The 25954-nt window shown below is 42.1% G+C and overlaps 1 protein-coding gene across 2 annotated transcripts; it reads right to left on the bottom strand.

Annotated features, from left to right (window-relative positions):
* Positions 1-18: 18 nt before the first annotated feature.
* Positions 19-25824, bottom strand: atr (ATR checkpoint kinase). Of its 2 annotated transcripts, none has more exons than XM_011490180.4 (47): positions 25629-25824; positions 25426-25517; positions 24050-24202; positions 23068-23963; positions 21463-21587; positions 21056-21226; positions 20829-20983; positions 20580-20732; positions 19589-19787; positions 19248-19498; positions 18943-19139; positions 18766-18866; positions 18437-18608; positions 17080-17235; positions 16808-17002; positions 16119-16214; positions 15477-15566; positions 15162-15257; positions 14953-15083; positions 14730-14873; positions 14203-14296; positions 14007-14132; positions 13699-13905; positions 13352-13465; positions 11743-11858; positions 11501-11621; positions 10359-10496; positions 10130-10280; positions 9815-9981; positions 9576-9740; positions 9413-9504; positions 9240-9331; positions 8004-8181; positions 7745-7924; positions 6457-6616; positions 6117-6296; positions 5870-6012; positions 5325-5422; positions 5023-5252; positions 2871-3005; positions 2590-2790; positions 2126-2269; positions 1613-1763; positions 1212-1522; positions 694-845; positions 448-553; positions 19-352 (listed from the first exon to the last, which is right to left on the bottom strand). In XM_011490180.4, exons 1-47 carry the CDS (start codon positions 25679-25681, stop codon positions 179-181), a joined length of 7752 nt encoding a protein of 2583 aa, XP_011488482.1. In that variant the 5' UTR covers positions 25682-25824; the 3' UTR covers positions 19-178. The 2 variants fall into 2 exon arrangements, with proteins under 2 accessions (XP_011488482.1, XP_011488483.1); XM_011490181.4 differs by having other exon boundaries at positions 5334-5422.
* Positions 25825-25954: the final 130 nt, after the last annotated feature.

The following is a 25954-nucleotide window of genomic DNA, read 5'->3' as shown; positions in this document are numbered from 1 at the left end:
ACAGTACCCAGCAAAAACTAAACCAACAAAACATGTTTTATTACAACAAATTTACAGAAAAACAAAAACAGAATTATAAACACTTATTAGAAAACTTGCAACTACAAACGTGAATTCTTCAGAACATTTTTATCAAATCTTCAAAAAGTGCTTGGATGGCGGGTTGGAATGTGTGCTTTTACAGGTATGGACCCCAACCCAAATACATCTGGCAGAGAAGTTTTTCATCCGTGGCCTCTTGGATGAGGTAATGCACGTGTCCTTCTATGGACAGAGGTAGTCCCAGCACTTTGTTCCTGCTCTTTATCACCCCCAGCAGGCGCTGCTCGATGTCACACACATGTGTTTTCGCCTAGAAGATATAATTTCAGCAAAACCGAGTTAGTAAATGAAACGTACCTGACGCAGACTAGTGGAAAGGCTTTCTAAATCTAAGAAAATAGTCACCTTTTCATTTACTATCTCGCCAGTCTCGTGGACTTGGGTCTTTGACAGTCCTTTGGTTTGTTTGCTCCACTCCACCAAGGGGTCATGAAGGAAGGTCTTCAGCACACTAGAAGGGGAAAAAAAAAAAAAAAAGAATATGAGGCATATTGTGATTAAAGAACTTCAATTTGGTATATTCACGTTTGCAAAAATGCCTGGTAAATAGTTTTATATTAAGCTATATTTTTAAATATTTTACGAGTCTACCTCATCAGCGGCTCTCGCTGGTCTCTCATTAATCTTAATGTGACCTCACAGGCTTGTCGAAAGAGGCCCTCGGTACCCATGGGCCCCATAGCGTGGACCATGTTTTGGGTCAGCCGGAATGGAACCACCTCAGGCACATCAAAGGTCTCCCCCTAGTGGAGAGAAGTAAAAATGAAGGAAGTGATGCTTCTGAAAACTGGGTTTTTGCTGTTTGTAATGTGTTCTTGTGGATTTTTTTGACGATGCAGAACTTATATAAAGAAGATTACGCTTAAAAATGCATTTCTGACCATGTCTTTATTCAAATCATTGTGAAAGGGAAGCGGATGAAAAAAAGCTGTTTGAAAAAGATCATAGTTGTTTCATAGAAGCTGCAATCGGCAGATGACAGATTTTTAAAAACAGAACATTTGTAACGAAAAGACCACTGGGAATACTTTAAAATAGATCAAAGGATGATTGGAGTGGGTCTTTAAAACTTAAATATGTTTATAATTTGAATTTAGACAAAGACAAACCTTATTGAAGAGGCAGTTGAAGTCAACATGAACACACTCTCCAGTAAATGAGTCAAAAAGAATGTTTTCTCCGTGGCGATCACCGAGGCCCAGGACGTAGCCGACCATTGACATCACAGCAGTGGAGCGGCAGTACGCAGAGCGACTGCTGTACCACGAGGTTGGGTCCGGGAAGGTCCGCAGGAACCACTCATGGAAGACCGGCGGATGGCGGGCGCACAGCACCTCCTTGTGGATCCTCAGTTTCTCCTCAAAGGGAGCCGTCTTTGGTAGAATAAGCTTCCTCAGCTCTTTGCCCGATAAATAGACACCTGAAAAATAGAGAGAAATCAACGACTCGGTTCCCTTTTTAGTAATTGTGTATTTTGAACGGATGAATACGTTTCCGAGAGTTAGGTTACCCCTCTCCTTGTACAGCTTGGTGAGGATGTGTCGCAGTCCAGCGGTGTTGTTGACCCACTCGATGATGCCGCACTCCTCATTGAGGGGAATCACAGCGTAGGTGCGGATGTGAAGTTCCCTCCGCCTCGACTCTGCGTGTTTGCGCAGACACTATGCGCACAGAGAGAACGGAACGGCTTTACCGCTTATGTTACAGTATTTGAAGTATTACTGCAATTCAGAAACAGAATCATTTACAACTGCAGTGAGATTTGAGCAGCTCAGGACAAACAGAAGACATCAATTGTGTAACAAAAAAACTCAACAAAATCCGCAAAAAAAAATCCTCCACTTTGGTACAACTTTTGAGTTTCTAAGAATGTTTTATCTTTAAGGTGAAACCTTAGTGACAAATTAATATGATGCAACAGTGTAAGGATAAGTTGAGTTTATATACAAGAACCTAAACAGGCAGGTTATTCCCTTACAGCCCTTAAGGTTAACCATGAGGTCAAGAGGAAATAACCACACACCTTGTTGATGAGGCAGTTGAACTCCATGAGCCTGCAGTCCTTCCTCAGATCATCTTTCGGTTTACACATCATGGTGTAACTTCGGCCATCGGAGCCCCTCAGACTTATCTTCTTAGGCTTCTGTAAAGAAGCTAAAATCTCCACCTACACACACACACACACACACACACACACAAACACACACACACACACACACACACACACACCACTTTCTGTAAGTATCTACGTTGAGCTTTCTAACTCCTATAAAGTTAGCGTTTCCCTGCTGTTCACCTCGGGGGGATTTGTCCCCCAAAATGGGGGAACATTAGTGCTATATTTGATTAATATGATCTTCCTAAAGTAGGAGGGTTTGTTTCCGGTTCTCATAATGACAAAAACCCAAATCAGACATAAGATCTGATCATAATCCTCCTGATACATCCAACTGTTTTTGACCCCAACGATAAAACATTTGCTCTTACAACATCTTCAAAGCCATCCAGGTACGCCCAGTGGCCTGGGAAAGCGTCGTGCTTTGCGTTTGTCCCGCCGGTTGAAGGCAGCGTCGGGATGAGAACGGACTGCAGTGGGATCAGGATTTGGCTGAAGGTCGGCTCCTCCACCAGACGTTTCAGCTGCTTGAAGTGAACGCTGATGCTGAGGGTGGTGCTGTTTCCGTCCACCTGGATTGAACGCACGTTTACAGACATGAGGGAGGTTTACCTCGCTTTCAACAAAATAATCAATGAAAAAGAAGAGTTACCGGTTTGTTGCAGAGCTCCAGCAGCTTGTCCGTCAGTCTGTTGGCATCTCCAATAAACTTGTCCAGAGACGGTTTTAGACTGATGGCTTTTTTAAGGATCTGATTACAGCGGTTCATACGCATGTGGTACGAAGACTGCAAAGACGTGCACAGGAGAATTCTAGCTTTTAATACTGAGGTGGTTGAATAGAACAGTGTTTTTCAACCTTTTCTGAGTCACGGCACACTTTAACCTTAAAACAAATCCCGCGGCACACCAGCATCCAAAAATTTAAAAAAAGAAGGATAAACTCATGGTCTATATTGATCTACAGCCCCTCCACAATCTCACATGCATTTTTGAGATAATTGTTGCAGAAAAAGCTGGAAACTGCAGCTGTTTTTTTCTAAAAGATTCAATAAAAGTTAAGTTAGAAGATTTAAAAATAGTTTGATGTGTGTTCGTTGGTTTCAAGACGTCTAACGACAGAACTCCTTTTACCCTGTCACTCTCACAACCCAATGGATCATGGGAGATGTAGTGCATAAAACGGCCGGAGATCGGTTTTCGGAGCTTCATGGTTTTGTTCACTTGTTCCACGGTCTGATACCGGATTCTGTGGAAAGCTACAACGCAAAAGACGAGCTTTAGCTGGTATTTTTGTTAGAACTGAGCGACTTTACGAGCTAAATCAGGACAAGGAAGTGAAGACTTTAACCACTTCTGATTGGTCAGACTGATGACATGTGATTAAGCCCCTCAAGAATGATTGGTGGAGACAGTCAAAGGGACGGGACTTTTCCCAAATACAGCCGGAGCTGCAGCTGAATCGTGGTACTGTCATTCTTATCAAAATGTCTTTAATAAAATAAAATAAACGCAAAGAAAAAGTATTTTACGATCTTTTATATTCCTAACTCCTCAGTGTTTTATCAGGGCCTGTTTGGATGAACACAGAGCTGAAATCCTGGAGATGGGAAATGTTTTTAGATCAGTTAATGAGGGCAATTTTCCACGGCACACTTGACCATCACACTGGTTGAAAAACATTGGAATAGAACAACATTTGCATTTACATAGTAACACCTTCAAAAAATTGGATATATTCACAGAATAAAACAGCATTGACAATGAATGTCGCAGTTTTTCCTTTTAGTAACTATATTGATTTAAAAGCAGGCAAACTAAAAAGCCTTTTAAAATAAAATGTCTATAAAGTATATTAAAGTTCATTTATGAAATGATCTTCAACCACAAATCAGAGGCTAAATCAGTACTTTTTAAGTTAAAAATAGGAATAATGGTTGGTGGTTGTTTTTTAAATATTTTTTTGTTATATTTTGTATTTAAACTAAAAGATCCACACATGTTGGTGTTCGCTATCTTTTGTATTCTTTTCTTTTTTGTTTTTTGGGAAACAAGTGAATTAATGTGTTTATTTTTAACAATGTAAAAGGAGCAGAAGAGAGTTTTGCCCTTTCTGTTACCCTTTCATCGTCACAAAAAATGTTTGTGTGCTGTATTGTTATATTTACTAGAAAGTAAATGAATAAAATCAAATCTAAAACTTCATCTTTTTTAGTTCAAGGCATAATGATGTAGCTTAAGAGTTTTAATTTTGTATTGCCTGAAACGAGCACTTTCAAAATGTAAAAATAAAAAAAAATTGTCCACTATTTAAACTATAATATATTTGGCATTCTGGTCTGCATCAGAGTTTGCTTCCTTAGATTATCCGCTTCGTTTATCAGGCATAAAACCACATCTACAGTCTGGTGCAGGCCAAATAAGTGAATTCTGGTCCACTTGCAAGTGAACCCTGGCGCGATACGGCAACGGTGAGAAAACAACAAAAGATTTGACCTTTTCTGGGAAGTAAAGCAAGGAGAGTCAGTAATCTTGTGGGTTTTAGTATGAAAAAAAACAAGCTTCTTTTTTTTTTTTTTCTGGTCTAACGCAGTTGGAACAGCCTGATGTTTTGACACAGTTTAATCCGGTTAGTGTGAAGGTAGACCAAACCAAAAAGAGATGTGAAATTTCCATTCTAACTAAATCTGGTGGACTAATAGAAGAAAAGGGGAAATGTAGCTGGAAATATGTAACAAAGAGTATAACCAATACAGAAACATACAGTAGCTGCCCGTTATGATTGGAAAAACACTGCATCGTTACCTTGGAAACAGCAGCCATCAGCCACATGGCCTGCTGCGGGTATGCCAGGAAGACTTTGGCTACGATATTCATTAAAGCAGCAAAGACCTCATCACTGGAATGACACACTCTAGAGATGAGCTGGGAGAAGGCGGTGAGGAACTGGTATGGAGCCAGGTTGGCGCAGTGCTCAGACACGATGGAGTTGATTTTACTGAGCTCCTGTCGCATCTGTCTGTCTGCGCGTCCAGCTGTGAATGAGAGGCGTGAAGAAGCTTCAGTCATGTCGGGCGGTGGATGGCTGGAGGTTTTTGGTCACTCACTTTTCTCACATTCACACACTTTGGCTCCAAAATCCAACCAGAGCGACAGCATGCGAGGCATGGCCTGGTAGATGTACTGGTTTCCAAACTGAAGTGCCCTAAAAAGTACAAAGATTCCACAAAAAAAGAAAAAAGAATTGCAGTGTTTCCCTGTTGATTGTAAGAATTATCTTCTCAAACAGCCCATCATAGGCGAAATCCGGCAAGTAGTGATTTATTTTAGAATAAATATAGATAAAACCCCTCATTACACACTTTTCTCTAACAGACAGAAACATTTTCACACTTTTCTCTCTTGTTTAAACTCTCAATATTCAAAGCTTTGTAGAAAACACGTCCAGTATTATAGAATGACAAAGATTGATGTAAATTTGTCGAGCTGAATGCATTCTGTATAGCATACAGGGCACAAAGGAGACTGACTGGCAAGGTCTACAACCAATTTTCTTCTTTCATAACGGTGGACCGCGATCTAGCCAGGAACCGCTGACGTCACTGTAGTTTTGAGCCACAAGGTGACGTCTAGATAGAGGAGGCTAACGTACTTTCCGAAGAACGTAACGATGTATCGGATGAGGTTTCCTTGCTTCTCCAGCTTGTTATCGGTCACCATTGGCATCACTTTGTCATAGTACTTAGCCAGATAGAAGTTCCCATCCTCCCACTCTGGTAGAAGGTTTGTCACATCCTGAAAAAATGCAGCAGATTTAGAGAAGCACTTCAGTTTGAAGAAGAAAAAAAAGTAGTTTAAATACAAATGTAAAGAGTGATGAGAATATTAAACAATATGACCTTATAGGCCTTCATGATGGCATTAGACTCGAAGTTTGCCGTCTCCTCCATGAAGCGTCCCACCAGCAGCATGGCCTTGCCTTTGGTTTGAAGGCTGCGTGGGTCCATCAGGGGCTGATTATCGGGGAAACACTGTGCCACGCCCTTCTGCAGTACAATCAAGGCCTGGTGGACATCACCCTGATCACAAGAAAATGCAGAGATTTTGTTAGAGATCATCTCTGCTCCTTTGTGGACCTTTGAACTTTGTTCAAAAGTTCAAATAAATGAGTGCAGCGTTACTATGGTGACAGAGCTAAGCTTGTAGTGGTAGGTGGATAAGTTGATGGGCTGGATGCACCTTGGACCAGAGCCACTTGGCCTTCTCTGTGACCAGCTCAGCCAGGTGAGTGTTGTTGGCGTTGAGGAGGGCGTTGAAAGCCGTCTGGTGGTGTCCGGCCTTCCTGGCCACCCGAGCACTTTGGAGCCAGCACTCCCCGACCAGCTCCTGACGCACAGGCCTGAAGCACGGGGAACACAAAATTATTTCCCGGACTTTTAAGTCAATCAAGAAAACATCTATTTTAAACAGCATTCCCAGCATTATGATTATGAGGTTTTTAGCCAAAAAAAAAAAAAAAAAAAAAAAAAAAAAAAAAAAAAACCTCACCGTGCAGCCCCTGGCTAAAAACCTTTTTTTAGCCAGGGGCTGCACGGTGGCGCAGTGGTTAGTGCTCTTGCCTCACAGCAAGAAGGCCCCCGGTTCAAGTCCCGGCTGGGGGACCTGAACCAGAACATCAATGGGGGACCTTTCTGTGTGGAGTTTGCATGTTCTCCCCGTGCATGCGTGGGTTTTCTCCGGGATCTCCGGCTTCCTCCCACTGTCCAAAAACATGCTTCATAGGTTGATTGGCAACTCTAAATTGACCATAGGTGTGAGTGTGAGAGTGAATGGACGTGTGATTGAGGATGTTCTACCCTGCGACAGACTGGCGACCAGTCCAGGGCATCCCTTGCCTACGCCCAAGTGGCCGGGATAGGCTCCGGCAACCCCGTGACCCCGAAAGGGAAAAACGGTCAAGAAGATGGAGGTTTTTAGCCAAAATCAAAACACCGGTGTCCTCTTCTAGGACATAGTTTCTGCAGAGTGACTGTAGGTCATTAGATATTCATGTGATTTTGGTTCCCCCATCTGTTTACACGCTTTCCAGATAGCTTACAGCTCATCACAGCCCCCAAAATCTAACATTACCGGTGCAAAAAAACGACGAGCAAAATTGGAGCCTTTCAGCTGAACCGTTTAGATCCAGATTCCAGCTCAGACGAGGAAAATGAAGACGTACACGGATCTATCCGTCTGCAAGTGAATGCATTTGCAGGGAGCTCCTTTTTAAACTGCATTTTTTGTCTGCTCTTTATTTAGAAATGCAATTCTAAGCTCACTTTTGATATACATATATATATATATATATATATATGTATGTCCTCAATCATGAGAAAAATGCCAGAAGAACATGTTAAAAACACCAAGAATGACTTTTATCAGAGTGGGTCTTTAGGACTTAAACACCACCTTAAAAAAGGTCAATGTGTTTAAGTTTAATTTATGCCTAAATATAAAATAATGTTTTTTTCTATTAACGTCTTACTGTGGTCCCAGGCTGAGCAGGGCGCGACGGAGAGCCAGGATAGGTTCTTTGGCCCTGAAGGACTTCTGAGTCATCTCCAATCGGTCTGACCAGTGGGGGGGCAGCTGGCTGAGACTCGGAGTGGAGCCCCCAGTCTGCAGCTCAGTGAAGGCGTGCTCCAGCTCACTCAGCATGTGCAGCCTGAACACGCAGACAGACATTTTTCTTTGCTGGAATCAAAAGCTAAAACGGTGACAGGCGGCTGATGTTAAGCACGGACCGGACGATGTATTCGTATCCTCTCTGGTAGGTCCCACACTCATAGCTAGCAGCAGACAGGGGGACCACTTGTTTGGTCCTCACCAGCTTCAGCTTCTCACAGAAAGTCTCAGCGTCCTGCTTTTGCATGGAGAGCAGCAGCTGGCCAAGCCCCACTCCCCAAGTGCTCGACTGCTGGTCTACGGGTGGAAAACAGAAAAACAAACTCAGTCAAAGCTCAGTGCAGAGATGTTTTAAAAAGGAACTAACATAATAGAAAAACAAATCTTAAAGATGGGTCAAAAGTCTATCTTGTTACTTGTAAATATAAAGAAAAATGCAAATCTCTTAAAATACTTTTCAAATCCTCTTTCAACCTAAAATCCTTCAGCTCATGCTGCAGTGTGATGCCACCAGTTTAATCTTATTAAAATGTTGGCCACAATTTTTCCACCCAAATAAAATGAAGATAGTTTTTCTTTAGGCAAAGCTATTTCATTGCAGGTTCTGTTCCTGCCCGGTCCCGCCCATGTGTCGAAGTGTCCTTGGGCAAGACGCTGAACCCCACTTTGCTCCTGGTGGTTGTAGGTAGACGCCAGTGTTTGGCAGCAGAGCCACCGTCAGTGTGTGAATGTGTGTGCGCATGGCGAAACAACCGCAAAGTGGTATTCATTCACGCATTTCTGGGTTTTCCTCTAAAAACCTCCGATAAACGAGCGGGTTCTCACATTGTAACGTAAATAAGTGGGGAACAGCCCCTTCCAGGAAGAGTCTGCGCCGCCAGCTCCACCCCCAGGCTAACAGACACACCCACTTTCTCAGTGCTCAGCTAGCGTTGATGGGCAAAACGCTTTTGTGCACCATTTGCACATCCATCTTTGTAAAAGCTTGGACGTTGTTTGTTTTCGTGGGCAAAACACAGACACGCTCTGGCTTGTCGTCATGAAATGGGCAGGACCCCAACGGAGAGAAAGGTGGTGCATCAGAGATTAAGTCGTCTAAGTTCTGGGTAGATAAATGAGCTGTGAAAATAACTAAAATTTCATTAAAAGATTGTTCTTTTGTGTGCCAAAGGTAATATATTATTATATATATGGATATAATTTACTCTGAAAGGTTTAAGAAAAGCACGACATAAGCCCTTTAAAATAAAATATCTTTTCTTAAAAAATATTCTGTCGTTTCTAATTTTCGTTATAAAAACGGATTCCAGTCTGAAGTTGAATTGGGTTTCCTAGAAACCAAATTTCTTCTTCACCTGAACTTAAATAATCTTCCAGCAGGTCCCACTTTCCGAGCTTCCAGGCTGCCTCCACTCTGTAGGAGTTCAAGTCCGATTTCCAATGCTTCCTAAAGAGGTTTAAGCAAAGTGAATCAACTTCAAATAACTAAGACAGAAGCAGTCAGAAAGCTTTCGTGCTCGTGTCGTACTTGTTGGCTAGAACTCCGTTGACTTGTGTGATGACTGTGGAGAGTTGTCCCAGACCGAGCATAGACGTCATCACGCCATGATAATGGTCAATCTGGAAAAGGGAGTTTTCCGGTTCACCTCCAGCAGATGGCGGGAATAATAATCAGGCTTGAGTGCGGGTACCTGGTCAGACTCCAGCTGTATGGCTCGGTCGTAGCAGGCGGTCGCGTCTCGGAGCAGGCCGATGCTCTCGTGCTCCAGTATCTGTTCCCGTAGCGACGGCTCCTCTCTCCTCAACGCGTTGACGCCCCGCACTCCATCGGGCTCGTGCATGGCAGCGTACAACGTCTGCAACAGCAGCCGCACATTCAGACCCATTGACCCCCTTAAAAACCAAAGGAACTTCAGAGGATGAACTTCACCTGCAGGAAGCTTAGGTGGTCCTGGATGTTTAGCTTGTTTTCTAGGATGTAAGTTTCAAAGTGCATGAGAGCCCGGGTGTACGCTTTGGATCGCAGGGAGGCCTTGGCCAGAATGTCCTGTGGAATTCCCTTCAGGAATGCCACCACGCTCTGGAAATCCCCACTTTCTAAAAAAGTGAAATTCCACCAACAGGGTCAGAGCAACAAACTGAAGCAAATATGCAGGAACAGAACCCTTTTGCTGTAGTGCTGAAGCTCCAGAGAGCATTTAAATCTCAGTCAGTTTCCTCGCTGTTACTCCTAAATGACCATCACCTTTGGGTTTGGAGTACAGGATGTGCCGGCTCCACTGCGTCAGGTGTGATACCATACTGAACACAGTCTGAGTGCTGGAGGCCGTCTCCTGGGCTCCGCCTCCTTCCTGTGCATCACCTTCTGTCAGCACAGCGAGCATCTCCTCCGTTACCTGACGAAAGCCCACACACACATCAGAGAAGAAGAACTAGAACCCCGAGGAGTGTTCCTCCTCTTCATCCTTCCTCACCTCCTGCTGCTCTGCAGGTGTGCAGCCCAGCAGCATGTAGCGCAGGATGTGAGGCAGCAGGTAGATGGTGACCTTGAAGTCGTGCTTGATGATGAAGCTGCAGCATTTGAACACTCTGCTAGCCAGCTCGTGTCTCACCTGATGGACAGCAAAACATTTTAAAACTATAAAAAAGTGGATTTGCAGATCTGATTCAATTAAAAACAATTGAAGTTAGAATAATAATTGAATTAAAAATACAATGTTTTCATAATTCTGTGAATTATGGCCTACTTGAATAATCAAAGCAGAGGATTTTAGCTCCTTTGGGACACAACAGCATGAAAAAGTATCAACGTATAACAATGTTTAAATAAAACATGGCTGTTTTCATAAATACTGTTTAATGGAAGGATTATTATGAATTTGCATTTTTGTAAACTTTTCCTGAGTTTAATTGTGATCGAAAGATGTGTACAATTTAAACAAAATTAACAATCTAAATGTAATTTTTACATGTCTTACTATACAGTATTTTTGTCAATCCAGCCAGAAGTTTAATTAATGACTTTTAAGACACAGTAACTGAGTTACTAACTCATTTACTTTTGGGGGGATGTAACTAGTAACTATAACTGCCGGTAATTATGTTTTAAAGTGGCCGACACTGGAGATGGATCCGGTTATCCTGGGTATTTTTGCCAAAAACAACCTTTAAAAAGTAAAAACGTGTTTACGACATGACATCAAAGGCTGCAATATTGGACCGTTTTACTGAAGGTAATTCCATTCAATCTTGACAGAAAAACCCCCAAAAAATTAAAAATAAGGGATGCAAAATAAAATTGATTTTCTAATTTTGTTTCTGTTAGATATTTTATCATTTTTCTATCCACATTGGTCCATTATTTTTTTTTAAATATATATAATTCATTACTCTGTTTTTCATGTAGAAACTCGTTCATAGTAATAATTTTCTAAATAGACCCAAGCTGTTCTTTTTGGGGAAATGCTAAAAAACTGAAAAGTAAAAACCTAAATTTACGTTTACAATTCATGCAGATAATTTAAGGTTAGAAAACCTTTAATTCTTTCTCCTGATCTGAAATAAAAGTGGATTTATTTGCTAGCGGGCATTGAGATGGTATCTACGGTAGGCTGACCTTGCTTATGAGGTAACCGGCCCAGGTAGCCGACCAATCAGAAAACTTGCTCCCTTTGTTGCTAAGATAAATGGGCTTCTTCAGTTTAGACCAGTTCACCTCTTTCTGGCTGCTCTTATATCTGCAATGAAGAAGAGAAACACGTCTTTTATTTAACGTAAAGCAAGACTGGAATAAGAAAAAAAACCAACAGGATGGTGGGTGAATAAAGAGGGTAAAAGTTTGGGTCTGAAGGTGTGAACCTGCTGTTGAGATGAGGCTCCAGAATCTCTTGAATTTGTTCTGGAAATCTCCTCCACAGCCGGCGTCCTGGGGTGTCACTCCTCCCCTCACGACACTCGAATATAGACAGGAGTTCCTGCCGCGCACAAACAAAAATATACCCAAGTGTGGCAGGGCCATATTGTGTTCATACAACTTAAGTAAATATTTTCCTCTTGGAGGATCAGTACGGGGTCAAATGAGGATCATCTTGAAGCAGGGGCGTCCAAACTTTTTGCAAAGAGAGACAGGTTTGGTGAAGTGAAAATGCGAAGGCCGACCATTTAGCCAGCGTTTAATGGAAACCCTTACTTCAACAATGATTTGTTTGTTTCAAGCATTAATCACAGATTACATTAAATAAATGTAAAGGTTAAAAAAAACAGATAAACAAAAACAAAGTCACATTTAAGTTACATTTGCTTAATTAAATATAGTGATCATTAACTAAAGTCAAGTAGAGCTTGATTTATTGCTTGAAAAGGAGTGGGAAGAAACGAGATAATATAATCCCACCCCCACTGAGTTACATCATTTAAAGTTTCGTGTTGTTTTCGTAATCCGGTTCTGATCAGAGATTCTTTTTCAAGTTTCAAAATCCAGTCCTTGTTGATTATCTTCAGAAGGAATTCTTACATCTTTTCAAAACACAATGATTCACACTTTAGGTAACCGATAGGTAATAATAGTTATTATTAGAACACATTATTACATTAAACCAGTAATTATTGCTACACATAGCGGATCAAGTAAAGAAAATCTTATTGATTGTAATTAAAACATTTCGGTAATCATTATTGCACATTACACAACGGAATACTCATTGATTGTAATTAAAAGAGCTTTGATCATTTCAACACAAGTTCACACATGTATTTGGAATAATTTAAACATCTGTTGACCCTTAACTCCTCTGATCTTCTTATCGGGAAGTCAGAGTTTCTTTAGACATTTTCTTGATTATTTAGATATTTGAACACTGTTTGAACACTCTTACTTAAACTTTTCTTTGTGGTTCTTCTCAATATGATCTTGAAGTTCCTACACCCCCTTAGTTTGAAGCCTCCTTCATTTTCTAAGATCTGTTCTAATGCAAATGAACAGTAAAAGTCGGTGGAATTGTTTATTTTTAGTCATTTAGATTATTGTAATTGCCCTGCTCTCTGGTTTACCCAAAAGGTCTCTGTCAAATTTGCAATCTGGTTTTTGAGCCTAATTTGACTCCATAGATCAGACACCTTGTAGAACAGAAACTTGTAGAAGTGGAAGATCTTTCAAACTTTAGCTGGTCTCTGATAAGAGATATCTTTAAAATGATCCCCCAAAGGTATAACCAGACGTGTAGATATATATTTAGATATAATAACTCTGCAATGGGTGTGTTGTTCCAATTTTCCTAAGATGCTCTCCATGGGATTTGTGGTAAAATGTGTTTAATTCAACACTTCATTTGCATCAAATGCATGAGCAGATGATTATAAAGTTTTACTTTTCTGGTTCTCTTTACAAACTGGACGTCTTTTTTCTTAAAGAAGCTCCTCAGAGGCACACTGCATGAATCTGACACGAGCTGAGCTGTAACAGAAGTACCTGGATGGCGTAAGCGGCTGAGTCCTGGGCGCGCACGTCGTCAGCGTAAGCCAGAAATGTCCTGGTCAGTTCTATCAGCAAATCGTAGGCAAAATTGGGATCATCAACGCCAGTCTGTCACCAAGGAAACGACACAGGAAAGAATTTTGTGTGAGTTAGCTTGTTTCTGAAATGATGTTAAAAAAATTATTATATGTTCCAACGCATTAAAAAAATAATGAATGACGTCAAAGCTCAAACAAATGAGTGAATATTTACTTAGGTTTCCAGACTTAGGATCTACAGAAGGTAACGTCTCTAACTCTTTGAGAAAAGCAACGGTTTAAAGAGTGGGGTATCACACCCACCACAAAGGTGTTGCGGTCTCCGTGGGTGTGTGTGTGCGACAGGTCCAGACGTCCTGGATCCACGGCCCCCAGCTCCCCGAGACACTCCCCGCAGAGAAGCCTGGCTTCCTGAGACGCGTCCTGGCAGCCCTTCAGCAGCACCGACACCAGGCTGGAGATGACCGGCTCCACCGCCTCACTGGCACACACCTGCCGCAGCAGCCACTCCTGCAGAAAGCAGTGCTTACCGCACCAGACAAAACCTACCAGACGGCTATCCGTTCCTATCAGATCCCAGAACGTTCGGTTCTTGTGCTTAATCATCGTACCTGGTTGCTGTGCATCATGTCCCGCAGGCTGGTCAGAGCATGGACCCTCACATCCACGTTCTCGTGCTGGACGGCTCTCATGGAGAGCTGCAGCGCCGCCGCCAGATCGCTGCTGCTGGCCGTCAGCTAAAAGAGACGCCAATCGTTTGATTGATTCAAAAACCTATCCTCACATCATTAGTGTAGCCTCACAGACCTTTTTGTAATCCTGCAGAGCTGTGTGGATGTCTTTGAGCTCCGGGTGATCTGGCAGAAAGTAGATCTCGTGAAGGTAGTCTTGAACTTCCTCCCTGTGAAAGAATTTTTTGTTTTTATACTGTGGTCTGGGTGAATACGCGATTCTGATTGGCTGCATGGTCTTTAAAAAATGAGGCTCACAGTTTTTGGAACGTATCCCTTCCTTTTTTAAGCGATCTATGAAAGGAGTTCCTGTTCTTTATGCTTCTAGTCGTCTCTGAATCCCTCCGCTCGTGCCTGCTCCTTTAAATCTCTGCCTGATCGTTGCACCGCAAAGCATTCGGTCAACTCACCTGCTCTGTTTATACTGCCTGCTCGTCTACCTGTTCTGCTCGCCACTCAGCCTGACTTCCAGCTAAATACCACTTAAAGTTGTTTATTTTTCAGGGATCAGTTTCATTTAGCATTTTAATATTCTATTTTTGCTAGAACTTTCCTGCATTGCTGTGAATGAACGTATAAAATAAATCATTTGTTTTTCTTTGCCTGTTGTCCAAGATAAGGAAACGGATGATGGCTCCAGTTTCTTTAGGCTGTGGGGGGATCAAGGGGAGCAATGCAACGATCACGTGACTGAGAAGAGGCCCGAGGTGTGATGGTTCCACGCTCCTCACAAAACAATCCCATGTTCTGTGAACAATAGAAAAAGAAGCAGGAGGTTTTCTTCAGATTCTTCCTGACGGCTGCAGGGTTTGTTACAGGTACTGACTGGCAGCACAGCAGAGGGAAGTCTTCTTTGTATCGGAGGCCGGTGCGCAGCGTGGTCATCATCTTCACCCTGACGGAGCTGATGTGCTTGGAGCCCATCAGGCGCATCAGAGCCATCACACTCGTCAAAGCCTGAAGGGAGAGAAAAAACGGACGAGAGTCCACCAGACTTGACACATGAGGCACTCCTTCCAACAGCCGGAGACTCACCAACTTTTTGCGGTCTTTCTCTCCTGCACTGGAGCTCAGCAGCTGCATGTTAAAGAAGGCCAGAATTCCCAGAAGCTTCGGCTGCAGGTAGTCTGCCTGAGACGCAGTAGATATAGAAAGACCAACTGAGCAAGGATTCAGTTTTAATCTTTATAGTTTACAAAAACAAGAAATGCAATGTTGATTCATTCTAATGAAAAAAGTAAAAACAACTTCCCAGATTCTGCTACAGACTGTAAAAGAATCCCAAAATACTGAACCCCAGAGAACCGGAGGAGCATCTTGTTTGAAGTAAACCATCAAAAGGAAGCATACCATGTGTTCTGGGGTGGTAATGTCTCGTGGCCCCTGATACGGATCGTCATTGGATGCAAAGGAGGCCAGGATTGCCAATCCATTAAAAACCTGTAAGAGATTTCAAACATAAAACAGCTCATTTAAAGTCACACAACTTTAGAACACTTAAGTCTAAAAAGATTTTTGGCAAAAACAACTAAATTAATGTTTTGTGTTCTCACTGTAAAAGAAAAAGATTCCTGAAAACAAAAACAAAGAAGAATCAAATTGTATTCGGCTTCTGCAAACTTTCTGACTGAGACATTTTACTGGGATGTCTGACATCCTGTTTCAAATAAGGAGGGGAGTGGGCTCTTAAGGATCCTCCATATGTGTGATGCAGGAAAAGAGGAGGAAAAAAAAAACAGAGCACCCAGTCTGATTTTTTTTAAATGATGTTTTTAGTGTTTTAACATGCGCTTGTAGCCTTTATCTCATGATATCTCATGATGATAACATAAATGAAGATAATTATGATTACAACTGTGTTTAGTTTTTTTTCTTTATTCAAATCATTGTAAATCAGAGGCAGTCATAAAAAAAGCAGTTTGAAACGCTTGTAGTTGTTTCATAAAATCTACAATTGGCGGGCCGCACGCTGACGGGACGGCATGAACCAACCTGCTGGTAATGTTCTCCCAGACGCAGCAGCAGCTCGTTGTGAAGACCCTGGTAGTCTTGGCGTAACAGAGAGCCCAGTTCGATCTCTGTTTCACTCTGAAACAACATGACCGGAAATCAATATTCAGTCTGGCTGTCTAGCATTTCACAAAAAAAAAAAAAAAAAAAGGAGGGATCCGTTAAAAAAAATGGTCATAATATCGATTCATGTAACAGTTTGATTAAATTTCTTTCTTGCAAGTCAGAAAATAGATGTTCTTTTAGTTTTTGATGCAAATTCCCCCCTTTTTCAGTTTAAATGGCATCTTTTTAAGCACAAAACAAATCAGTCTCTAAGAAGCTTCTTCGTTTAGGATTGAATGAAATCCTCTTGAACCATCAGCACGTGAATCTAAATTAAATCTGTGAAGGACCCCAGGAGGGAAAATCGGCAGCACTTTCAGAAACGTATCGCCAGACCCAAATATTCAAAGACTGCTAATATTCTGACCAATATAATTCCTTCCCTTCAAAAAACAACTTTACAATAAAAGTGAGCTTCTTATAAACAGCATTTTACCTAAAAACAAACAATTTTAACAAAATTGACAAAAAAAACTGTCTTCAATAGAATAAAGTAAATCAAGGTATAGAAATCTGATTTGAAGAACATTTGTCACATTTGACATCGTTGATGATGAATGTACGACCTGCAGGTAGTGGAAGGCCCTCTCCAACTCTTCCTTGGTGCAGGAGCAGACCAGGTGGCTAAAGATGTATTTAAAGTTGTTGATGAGAATCTCCCTCCTGTTCGCCTTCAGCTCGATTGCGAGAGTACGAATGAGGGCGGAGCCTGTGGGGCTGGCCTTAGCTGCCAGGTACGGCAGAAGCACCTGGAGCGTCCGCTGCAGGAAGCAAACACTGCGTCACTCATTCTGCAGTGGCATGGTTTCTCCCGGTGTGTGTGTGCGGCTTGGCATACTGTGAGGAAGCGGTGAAGGTCCGGGAAGTCGAACGCGTGCGCGGTCTGAGCCAGGATGTCAAGAGCCAGCTCTCTTTGATTGGCCGATTCGCTGCCCTGGTCTGGGGTGCTCCTCAGCGCCGATGCGTGCCGTGAATGCAGCGACTCCACAAGAAACTACAGAGGAAACGACAAACAGTGGTCACATTTTTATTATTACATTAAACAAGGAATCTATAGCAATAAATGTACACTCAAAATCTGAGTTTACTTCATTTTCTAGTAAAAAAAAAAGAAGCACAGAACTTCCTAAAAACATGCAAAACTTCAAACATTTTAACTGCAAATACTTTCAGTTGAAATAAAAAAGCTTTTTATAAGGTCAACCCCCCCCCCCCCCCCCCAAAAAAAAAAAACAACCAATGTGTAAAGAGTGTTAAAGATGCGTGTATTTAAAACTGCATCCAAGCAAACCAATTCTTTTCTTTTTATCAATTTCCTAAAGACAAATAAGACTTAAATCAAGATCTTTGATCCTAATGTGGAGCGATTCATCAAACTTTGTAAAATAAAAAAATAAATCAAGTGTAGTCCTGCATTAGGCAGTAAGTTGTGAATTAGCAACATAAGGTGTGAAGGAGATGAAAGTTTTTTGAACTTTCTGGAGAAAATGAAAGAACTAAACCAGGGGTTTCAAACTGCAGGCCTCGAGGGCCGGCCTCCGGCTGGTTTTCCAGAAGTCCAGCCACCGATTACCTGGATCAGGTGTGTTTAGCCAATAAGGAGCTTCAGAAGCAGGCTGGTTGGAAAACACGTTGGACGCCGGCTCTCGAGCCCTAGATTTGGACACCCCTGAATTAAACTGCCTTGATCAGGGCCGGCCAATCCTGGTCCTCAAGGCCTCAACCCTGCCTCTTTTCCAGGGAGAAAGCTGGGCAGGGGGATCCAGATCCCAAATGATTGAACGTACCAGTTTTTGAAGTCAATTCAGTCAATCATTCAATTATCAGTCAATTATTCTTGTAAAATTACCAAGGGCTGATTTAAAATTGTTTTACTGTATATTGTTGTGCGTTTATGATACGTTCTTAATAGAACTACTATCTCTTAACATTTTTCCTGTGTTATACATGGAAAACAATAACATTGAAATACTCATTTTAGAAAAATTAAATGTATTTATCTTTTAAACTCCATGTAGAGCTGGACTCAATAAAATCACTGTAAAAAAACTAAATCCATTTAAAAAGAGGGTATATAAATGACATTCTCTGCCGTCTCAACCCACACGTTTCAGTTTTTTGATGATTAAAACGTAACGCAATGATCTGATGTCCTTAAAGCTGCATCCGCCGGGTGGGGTGGGGGTGTCGAATACCTGACATATAGGGTTCTTGTACTGACTGAAGAGGGTCTGCAGCTTCAAGCCTTTAGCAGCAGCCAGCGCTCTTATCTGAGTGTAGGCATCCACCGTCACGGACGACGACTTGGACAGGAGACAGTGGAGGAGCCGCAGCAGGGAAAAAGACACCAAACTACCCCGAGAAGCTCTGATAGAAGTAAAAAATATAAGAAAAAGTTCATTCAAGTTGAGAAACATTTGCTAAAATTGGACCAATGTTATTACAGATAAATAAAGAAAAATCCTGAAACGGCAGCAGCGATTCTGTTGGTGCTGAGACCGAGGAAGAAAAACGGCTTATATACCTGCCAATTTCTCCAAGAGTGAGGATGAGAGTGCTACGCAGACCGTCGTCTCGGTTCTTTTTGGCGTTGCTGAAGGACTCCTTCAGACGCGCGACCAGGAGCTGTGGAGGTTAAGTCGTTTTATTTTCATGTTATGATCGGAAAAAACAGGCTTTCAAATCATTTGATGTTTCTGACCTCATTCAGAGTGCTTCCTTCTGAGTCGCTTGCAGAGTATTGGATCAGGAATTGCACCACGTGGCTGAAGCGCTCTCTGACGGAAGGTTCTGGATCCTCCATGAGGTCGGTCAGAGAACGGAGAACCGCCTGGGAGTCGCTGCTTTCCCTGGTCAGGTTCACATGCTGGCAAAGGTGAGGCAGAGCTTCCAAGAAGGCTGAGATGGCAAAATATAAAGCAAGCAAATCCTCTTTCAATTATTAGATATTATATATTAATGGAGTATTTATGGAAGGAAAAATAGAAAATTTTCTTCCTAAAGTACCTTGCTTGACGCCACTTGTAGCTTGTGATCCAAGTAAAGACAGAAACTGTTTGATAACAGAAACGCTGAGGGATGGCTCTACTTTCCCATCATGCTCTGTTTTCAGCCTGCAGTGGAAGCAGAGGAATTTGGGAGGGCTGCTGTGTTCTTTGTGTATGAGGGTAGAAAGTCCAGACTGAACGCAGCTCAAGTCTCCAACGATCCGGGCGAGCTCCACCTTCACCTGCTCCGATTCATCTTCCTGCACAGACCTGCAGCGCCCAGCAAAGGAAAAAAGCAACATGATTAATGACCAAATAAGGAAATCCAACATGTTGTGACTGCACGGGAAGTTTACGCACAGGAGAGTTGTCCCGATGAGGCTGTGGAACCCATTTCCCAGGTGATGAAGAAGGACCGGGAAAACCCGGACGGCTGCAGCTCTGACGGATTCATCCCGATTCTGCAGCGCTTTTGTAAAGACGCACAGGCGCCACGTCTCACACACGCCGCCATGCAGGAAGGCGAGCAGCGACACACAGTCTGCCTCGATTTCAGGTGCTGGAGAAGAACACAGACAGATTCTAAACCTTTAAAAACACCTTTAGAACCAATATATGAGGGAAAAAAAACATTTGACAAACTGAATATTTGACAGATTTAATATGTCATAAGTGTGTACTGCTTGTATAAATGCAAATATGATTTGAAGCAATTACAATGTTAAAATGATAGCATTACTTTCTTAATCAATTATTACTTTATGTATAAGACCCACTCCGATGAAAATGGTGCTTAGAACTTGTTCTTATGGCTTATTTCCCATGATGGAGGACATATTTAAAGAAAATTCAGCTTAAAATAGCATCTCTGAGTATTTCTTTATTTAAATCAGGTGAAGATGAAAAAATTCTGATAGAAAATATCGTATTTGTGATGCTAGGTCCCTGCTCCACTCCATTCTGATGTACGTACATCTGTTTTCCACATCTGGGCTGGAATCTGGCTCTAAGCTGTACAACTGGATAGCTTCAATATTGCTCGCCATTTTAGTTGCGCCCCTAAATGGTAGGTTGGAGGCGTAAGGGGCTGTAAGCTAGCGGAAGAGAGCATAAACAGAGCGCTCGAACTGTTGATGTCCATGAAAACAATGTTTTTTGATTTTATTTAGCCTAAAAAGGCCATTATTAAACCTAAAATACCCCTGAGAACACTTTTATAATAGAGCAAAGAATTATCTTAAAATAGATTTGACATATTTATGTATTTTTATTGCCTTTTCTTTTGTGTTTATTGCTTAAAATAAACCAAATTAATTCATCCAGAAACTTCTCAGCAAATAAAAACACTCACAAAGAGAGCTGTTGAGCTTCTGGGCCAAAGCAGGCAGCCAGGAAGGGAATCTCGAACTCTTAAAGGCGAAGGCAGACTTGTTCTCGCACACCCAGGGCAGAGACAGCAGAGCACACACATCCCGCTGCAGCTCATCCTCCCCTTTTCTACCCACTGTGGCAACAAGACGGGACAGCCAGGACTCAGTTTAGACCAAAAAGTTGCTTTTCAAGACCAAATATTACAAGCTTCTCTTGCATGTTTACTCACACGTCAGGTACAACACGAAGTCAAGAATCCCAACAGTGGCACGAACGGCAGCCTGGAAACGATCCTGCTCTCCAACGGCTCCTTCCAACACCACACGGCAGCTTTTCAGGACTCTGCTGAGGGTTTCGGCGGACACCCACAGGAGAGGACACGGACTGCTCACCAAAAACAGAGTCACTTCATCAGAACACGGCATCTGCACGAAGGGGAGGAAGCCACAACTTTACCTGATGGGGGAGAAGCAGCAACCCGCCACATGGAGGATGAGGGCCAGACCCTGCAGAGCGAACAGAGTCTGGGGACTCCCCGGTTCTGCAGAGCTCAGAGGGTCCAGCAGCTCCTCCAGCCGAATTTTCAGCACGGCCCAAACCTCGCTGCGGGCGCTCATGTCCACGTCACTAAGAAAACACAGGCAGAACCGTTTCAGACAAACCTTTTCCCATTGTTTTTCTGAAAAGTCATTAAAAAATTTAAAATTTTAAAATTTAAAAAAACTTGAGTGAGAAACAGCCTAATTTCTCAGTTTTTGGAATAGCCTTCAAGCTACATTTTCTGCACAATGAGAGGACAACCACACGTTCGTGTGCCCCCCCCCCCCCCCCCCCCCCCCCCCCTCAGCCGAGCCTGAACTTACTTCAAAGATGTGTTGTTGGTTGATGACTTGCAGGATCTTTTCGCAGCAACTTCTCCGTCTTCTTCTTCCCGGATCACATTAGCAGTCTCAGCTTTGAGGGCAGCTTGGAGAAAGCCCTGAGCACACTGCCAAATTACAAAAGTTACAAAACAGCAGGACTAGAAATACAACAACATTAGACGAAATTGGAAGTCTCACTCATCATATATTAAAAGTAAAGTGTCTAAAACTAAATTTGTTTGGAATAATTTTTTCTATTTATATATTGGAGGATAAATTTAAGGAAAATTAAGCTCTAAATTGCATTTCTGAGTATTTCTTTGTTCAAGTTGCTGCGAATCAGGAGCTGAAGAATAAAAGCCTTGAGAAAGCTTGTAGCAGCTTTGTACAGAGTTATGGCAGACGACAAGCTTCCTGCTCCATTCCACTCTAAAGCATTCACTTGTAGACGGCTTGATCCGTCTACGTCATTGTTTTCCTCTTCTGAGCTGGCATCTGGCTTCAAACTGGATAGCTCCAATATTGCTCACTGTTTTTGTTACAGCGTTAAAGGGCCCCCCACAACCCTGAGCTCGCAGAAGGGCGTGTAAACAGATGTATGACGGGAAGTGGGGGCAGGCTTACTCCGTACCTACGGCCCTGCCCACAACTTCTCTGCAGAAATATCTAATGAACTCCTGCCGCTCTGCAGAAACTATGTCTTGGGAAAGGACACCATTTTTTTTTTATTTTGGCTAAAAATGACATAATCCTGATGGAAAGATCGCTTGGAACACTTGGAACACAACAAATCAAAAAGATGATCAGAGTGGGACTTTAGGTATTATTTATCCTGTGAAATGCTGAGAATGTTTCATTGTCTTCCTTATTGCGTTGCAGTGTCTGATAATAAATAGAAAACCAATTTAATTATTTAATGGTTGCTGCAGAAAATCGTTTTTTAAATAGCTGGATATTGGGAAACGGTCAGGAACGTTAAAATTTGAAGATTTAGTGAAACAGCAAGATTTATAAAGGCACGTTTAAAGTAGTGGGATCTTACAAAAGTTAATTCTTTTTACTTCAAAAGATGAAAATCAAAGAAGTTATAATAAATAAAGTTTTGCCTCAAATTTATAAGGGGATTTTAAAAAAATACACCTCGTGCGTCCACAGATTCATAACCCTCAGTTTTAACAGTTAAAATCTGTCTAACACAAGGGGCTTCGGCTCCTTTTTGCTTCGCTGTTGGATGGGACAAGTAACGTAAAAAAAAAGGAAATTACAGGAGAAGATATGATTTCAAGCTGCTCTACTACAAAACAAACATGCTTTTTTTGTTTTGTCAGGATAAAAGTTTTGAATTCCAAGCAGAAAGTTCTGAAAAGTACTTTAAGAAATGATTTGTTAAGAAGAAAATTGAGGAATGTTCCGGCAGTAAAGACCATTTAGGATCTTCTCTTTTTTTCTTTGAAGCGTTGATATGGGAGCAGAGATAAAATAAGAATTTTATTCTTCTCGCTGCTCCTTTCCAGTTATGAAGATGTCTGGACTTTTGTTAGTATTGTGGTACTCTTTATGAAAGGAACAAATCAACAGAACAGGAGTTGAGCAGTAAATGAATACCTCCGCCTGATTGTTGGTCCCGACGGTCAGCGCCAGCGTGCGGCAGACCTCCGCGACCCGCTGCTTCCTCAGCAGTGCCGTGCTCTCGCAAACAGGAGCAGAAGACAGAGAGAAGCTGAAGAGCAGGCAGAGAGATTCAGCAACCTCTGCTCCTAACCTGACATGACCTCCTCCAAGAGCACAGACGCACTCAAACAGCTGCGTGAGATGCATGGGCTCAAAGTGGGAGGGAGGAGCTTGAGGAGGCTGGAACACGCAGCTGATCAGCTTCAGGAGTTCTCCTTCATACGGCCGTTCCTCCTTCTCCGTGTAGGAGTGCGTTTCCAGCAAATGGAAAAAGGCAATAAAGAATTCGTGGCTCATCATTTCGGGAAACCCCTTCCACTCAACCAGTTCCCTCAACATCACCATGGAGAGCCTCTTTAGCCTGATGTTGCCATTGGCCAAAATGAAACAGGCCGTCTCCCAGGCCAACGCGAGGTCCTGCCGAGACATGACCCCCCTCAGAACGTCAGTTATGATGTGGAGGGTTGCAGCAGTCAGGGACTCTAAGGCAGCAGGCGAGGAGAGTACGAGGGAGGAACAGCTGAGATAGGAGGAGGAGCACGTGGGCGGGAAGCGGAAGGGCTCCAGCAGTACGGGCCATCGGCTCTGCATCTGGATCCCCTGACCGGGTCCTCGCTCAGCCAGGAAACTGATGTGAGAATACAGGACGCCGCTGAGGTCCCGGGCCAAAAAAAGGAGCTCCTGAGTGAGGCGGCTGAAAATGAAAGGCACCCTGACCCTCAGAGTGTGAAGTAAAGAGCACAACACCGCAGAGACGCGTCCGTGGATCACATCACAGCTCGGAGCTGCCGCCACCCGAAGGAAGCGAGCAGCGACCCACCGACTAAAGTCTGAAATCAACAAGTCAGGAAAGAAAAAAGTTACTATTGATTATGCTTTTATTGAGAATTTGCTAGTTGTTTTAAGGATTTCTTACCCACAGAGCTTTGCGTGGCGTCTGGGTATTCAGCAGGGTGGCAAGCAGGGTTTGCAAACATCAAAGAAGAGGATTTGACTAAATGCTGCACAAAGTCCAGCAGCATGACGCACGCCGGCTCCGAGCTGGACTTCTTACTTAGACCTAAAGCAACTGGAACAACAGAGACTTTTAATGTTTCTTCAAACGAATCAGACTGAACATCTGTACAGAACAGAGTGAACTTAAAAAAGTGTAGTAAAAAAAGGGAAAAGACATTTTCTCAGCTTCAATCTCCAAAATATATTTTATCAAAAGTATATGATAGCATATTTCGTTAAGCGGATTTCAAACCTAATAAAGAAGAATGGCTGATAATGGCAGGAAGCTCCATGTATTTGTGTTTATTGAGACAACCAATATTTTTTTATTTACTTTTACAGATGAAAACACTCCCGATCAATCATTTTTGATTAGAAATAATATATTTTTCCAGTATAAGAATACACATTTATTCCCTTGATGTATGAATTTATTTCCAATTATGACAAAAAATTTTTTTTTTGGCATTCAAGTAAAAGCTAAAGCAACAGTTATTTTGACTATAGTACATAAATTAATATTATTTTAGATAAATTGCACATTTGCAACAACAGGCATCTCTGAGAAAAAACCCAACCTGTTGGCGTCTCCAGTATGAAGAGGCTTTAATCTATGCAACAAAGTTATTTCCAGTATTTTTGATCTTATGACTGCTAAACTATTAAACCACTACTATGAGTTCAAAAAAATAAAACATTATTGAACACAAAAGTCACATAAATACTATTTCTGAGTTTTAAATGTAGTCTTTTTTGTTGACCACTTAGAGGTAAAGGAATTGACCCTTCAGGCTTAAAATATCAAGATATGCCAAAAAACAAACAACCGTTCACTAGCACCACATATTGTTAGTGCCAGAAATAAAAACATTTTGGAAAATAAAATGCTTTTTGGTAAAAAGTATAACCTTCATCACATTTTCGTTAGATTTCTAAAAAAAAACAACCTCTTCTTAAGTGTCTTTTTCCCCCCATGATGAACAAGTACACTAAATAGCTAAATTTTTGACAGTTTTAACCATCATGATGTAAACAGGATAATCTGACTTCCTTTCCTGTATAACTTCGTTTCCCCCCCTAATTTCTTCCTAATAATCGGATTCTGTTTGTTCTTTAAACTTAGAAATTTTGTTTTAAAAAGAACACAGTCAATGGCAGTTACAAAAAAATAAAGAAACTTCAAAAGCGACCATATTTCAGTCTGAATGGCATACATATTTATATCAGTGATTTTAGAGGTTTTTTTGTGTCAACGCGTCAGATCTGATATTATTCGCAGTTTTCAAGTTGACTTACCGACATCCACATCGGTCAGGATCCTGTCTATGAACTGACACAGGATGCGTCGAGGTTTCTGCACCGTCTGGTCGTACTCAGCAGCGCCAGCACTGAAACAAACCATCGTTTGTGGCTTCAGCAGATACAGTCGCCAACTTGAACTTGTCTTTTTACCGGTATTGATTAGCCTTTTAGCTAATCTTAGTTTTTGCAGGACTCACCTTGCTAGCTCCTGAAGAGCCGGTATCATCGCGGACATCTCAAGTCCGTCCATTTCTGACGTCCTTAGCGCCCACTTTTATGGGTGCCCCACGCGTTAAGAAAAGTTAAAATACAAGCAATACGCGACACCCATCACATCCAGTCCCGTTCCAAAACTTTCGCTCCAAAATGACGTGTTCTGTTTTCATACGGAAGCTCTCGAGGTCCAAAACACACGAAAACGTTTTTAAATGGGAAAGGCGCCCTCTAGCGGAAAAGGCTTGTCTTAAAAAAAGTGTTTTACTCTCACGAAACCGCTCCAAAAGTATGATATTTTTTTCAAAGA

This window comes from Oryzias latipes, chromosome 22 (genome assembly GCF_053564925.1).
Source record: "Oryzias latipes strain Hd-rR chromosome 22, Olatipes_Hd-rR_3.1".
NCBI classification, from domain to species: domain Eukaryota; kingdom Metazoa; phylum Chordata; class Actinopteri; order Beloniformes; family Adrianichthyidae; genus Oryzias; species Oryzias latipes.
Note: the sequence above shows the minus strand (reverse complement) of the source record. Positions and strands in the feature narration are given on the sequence as shown.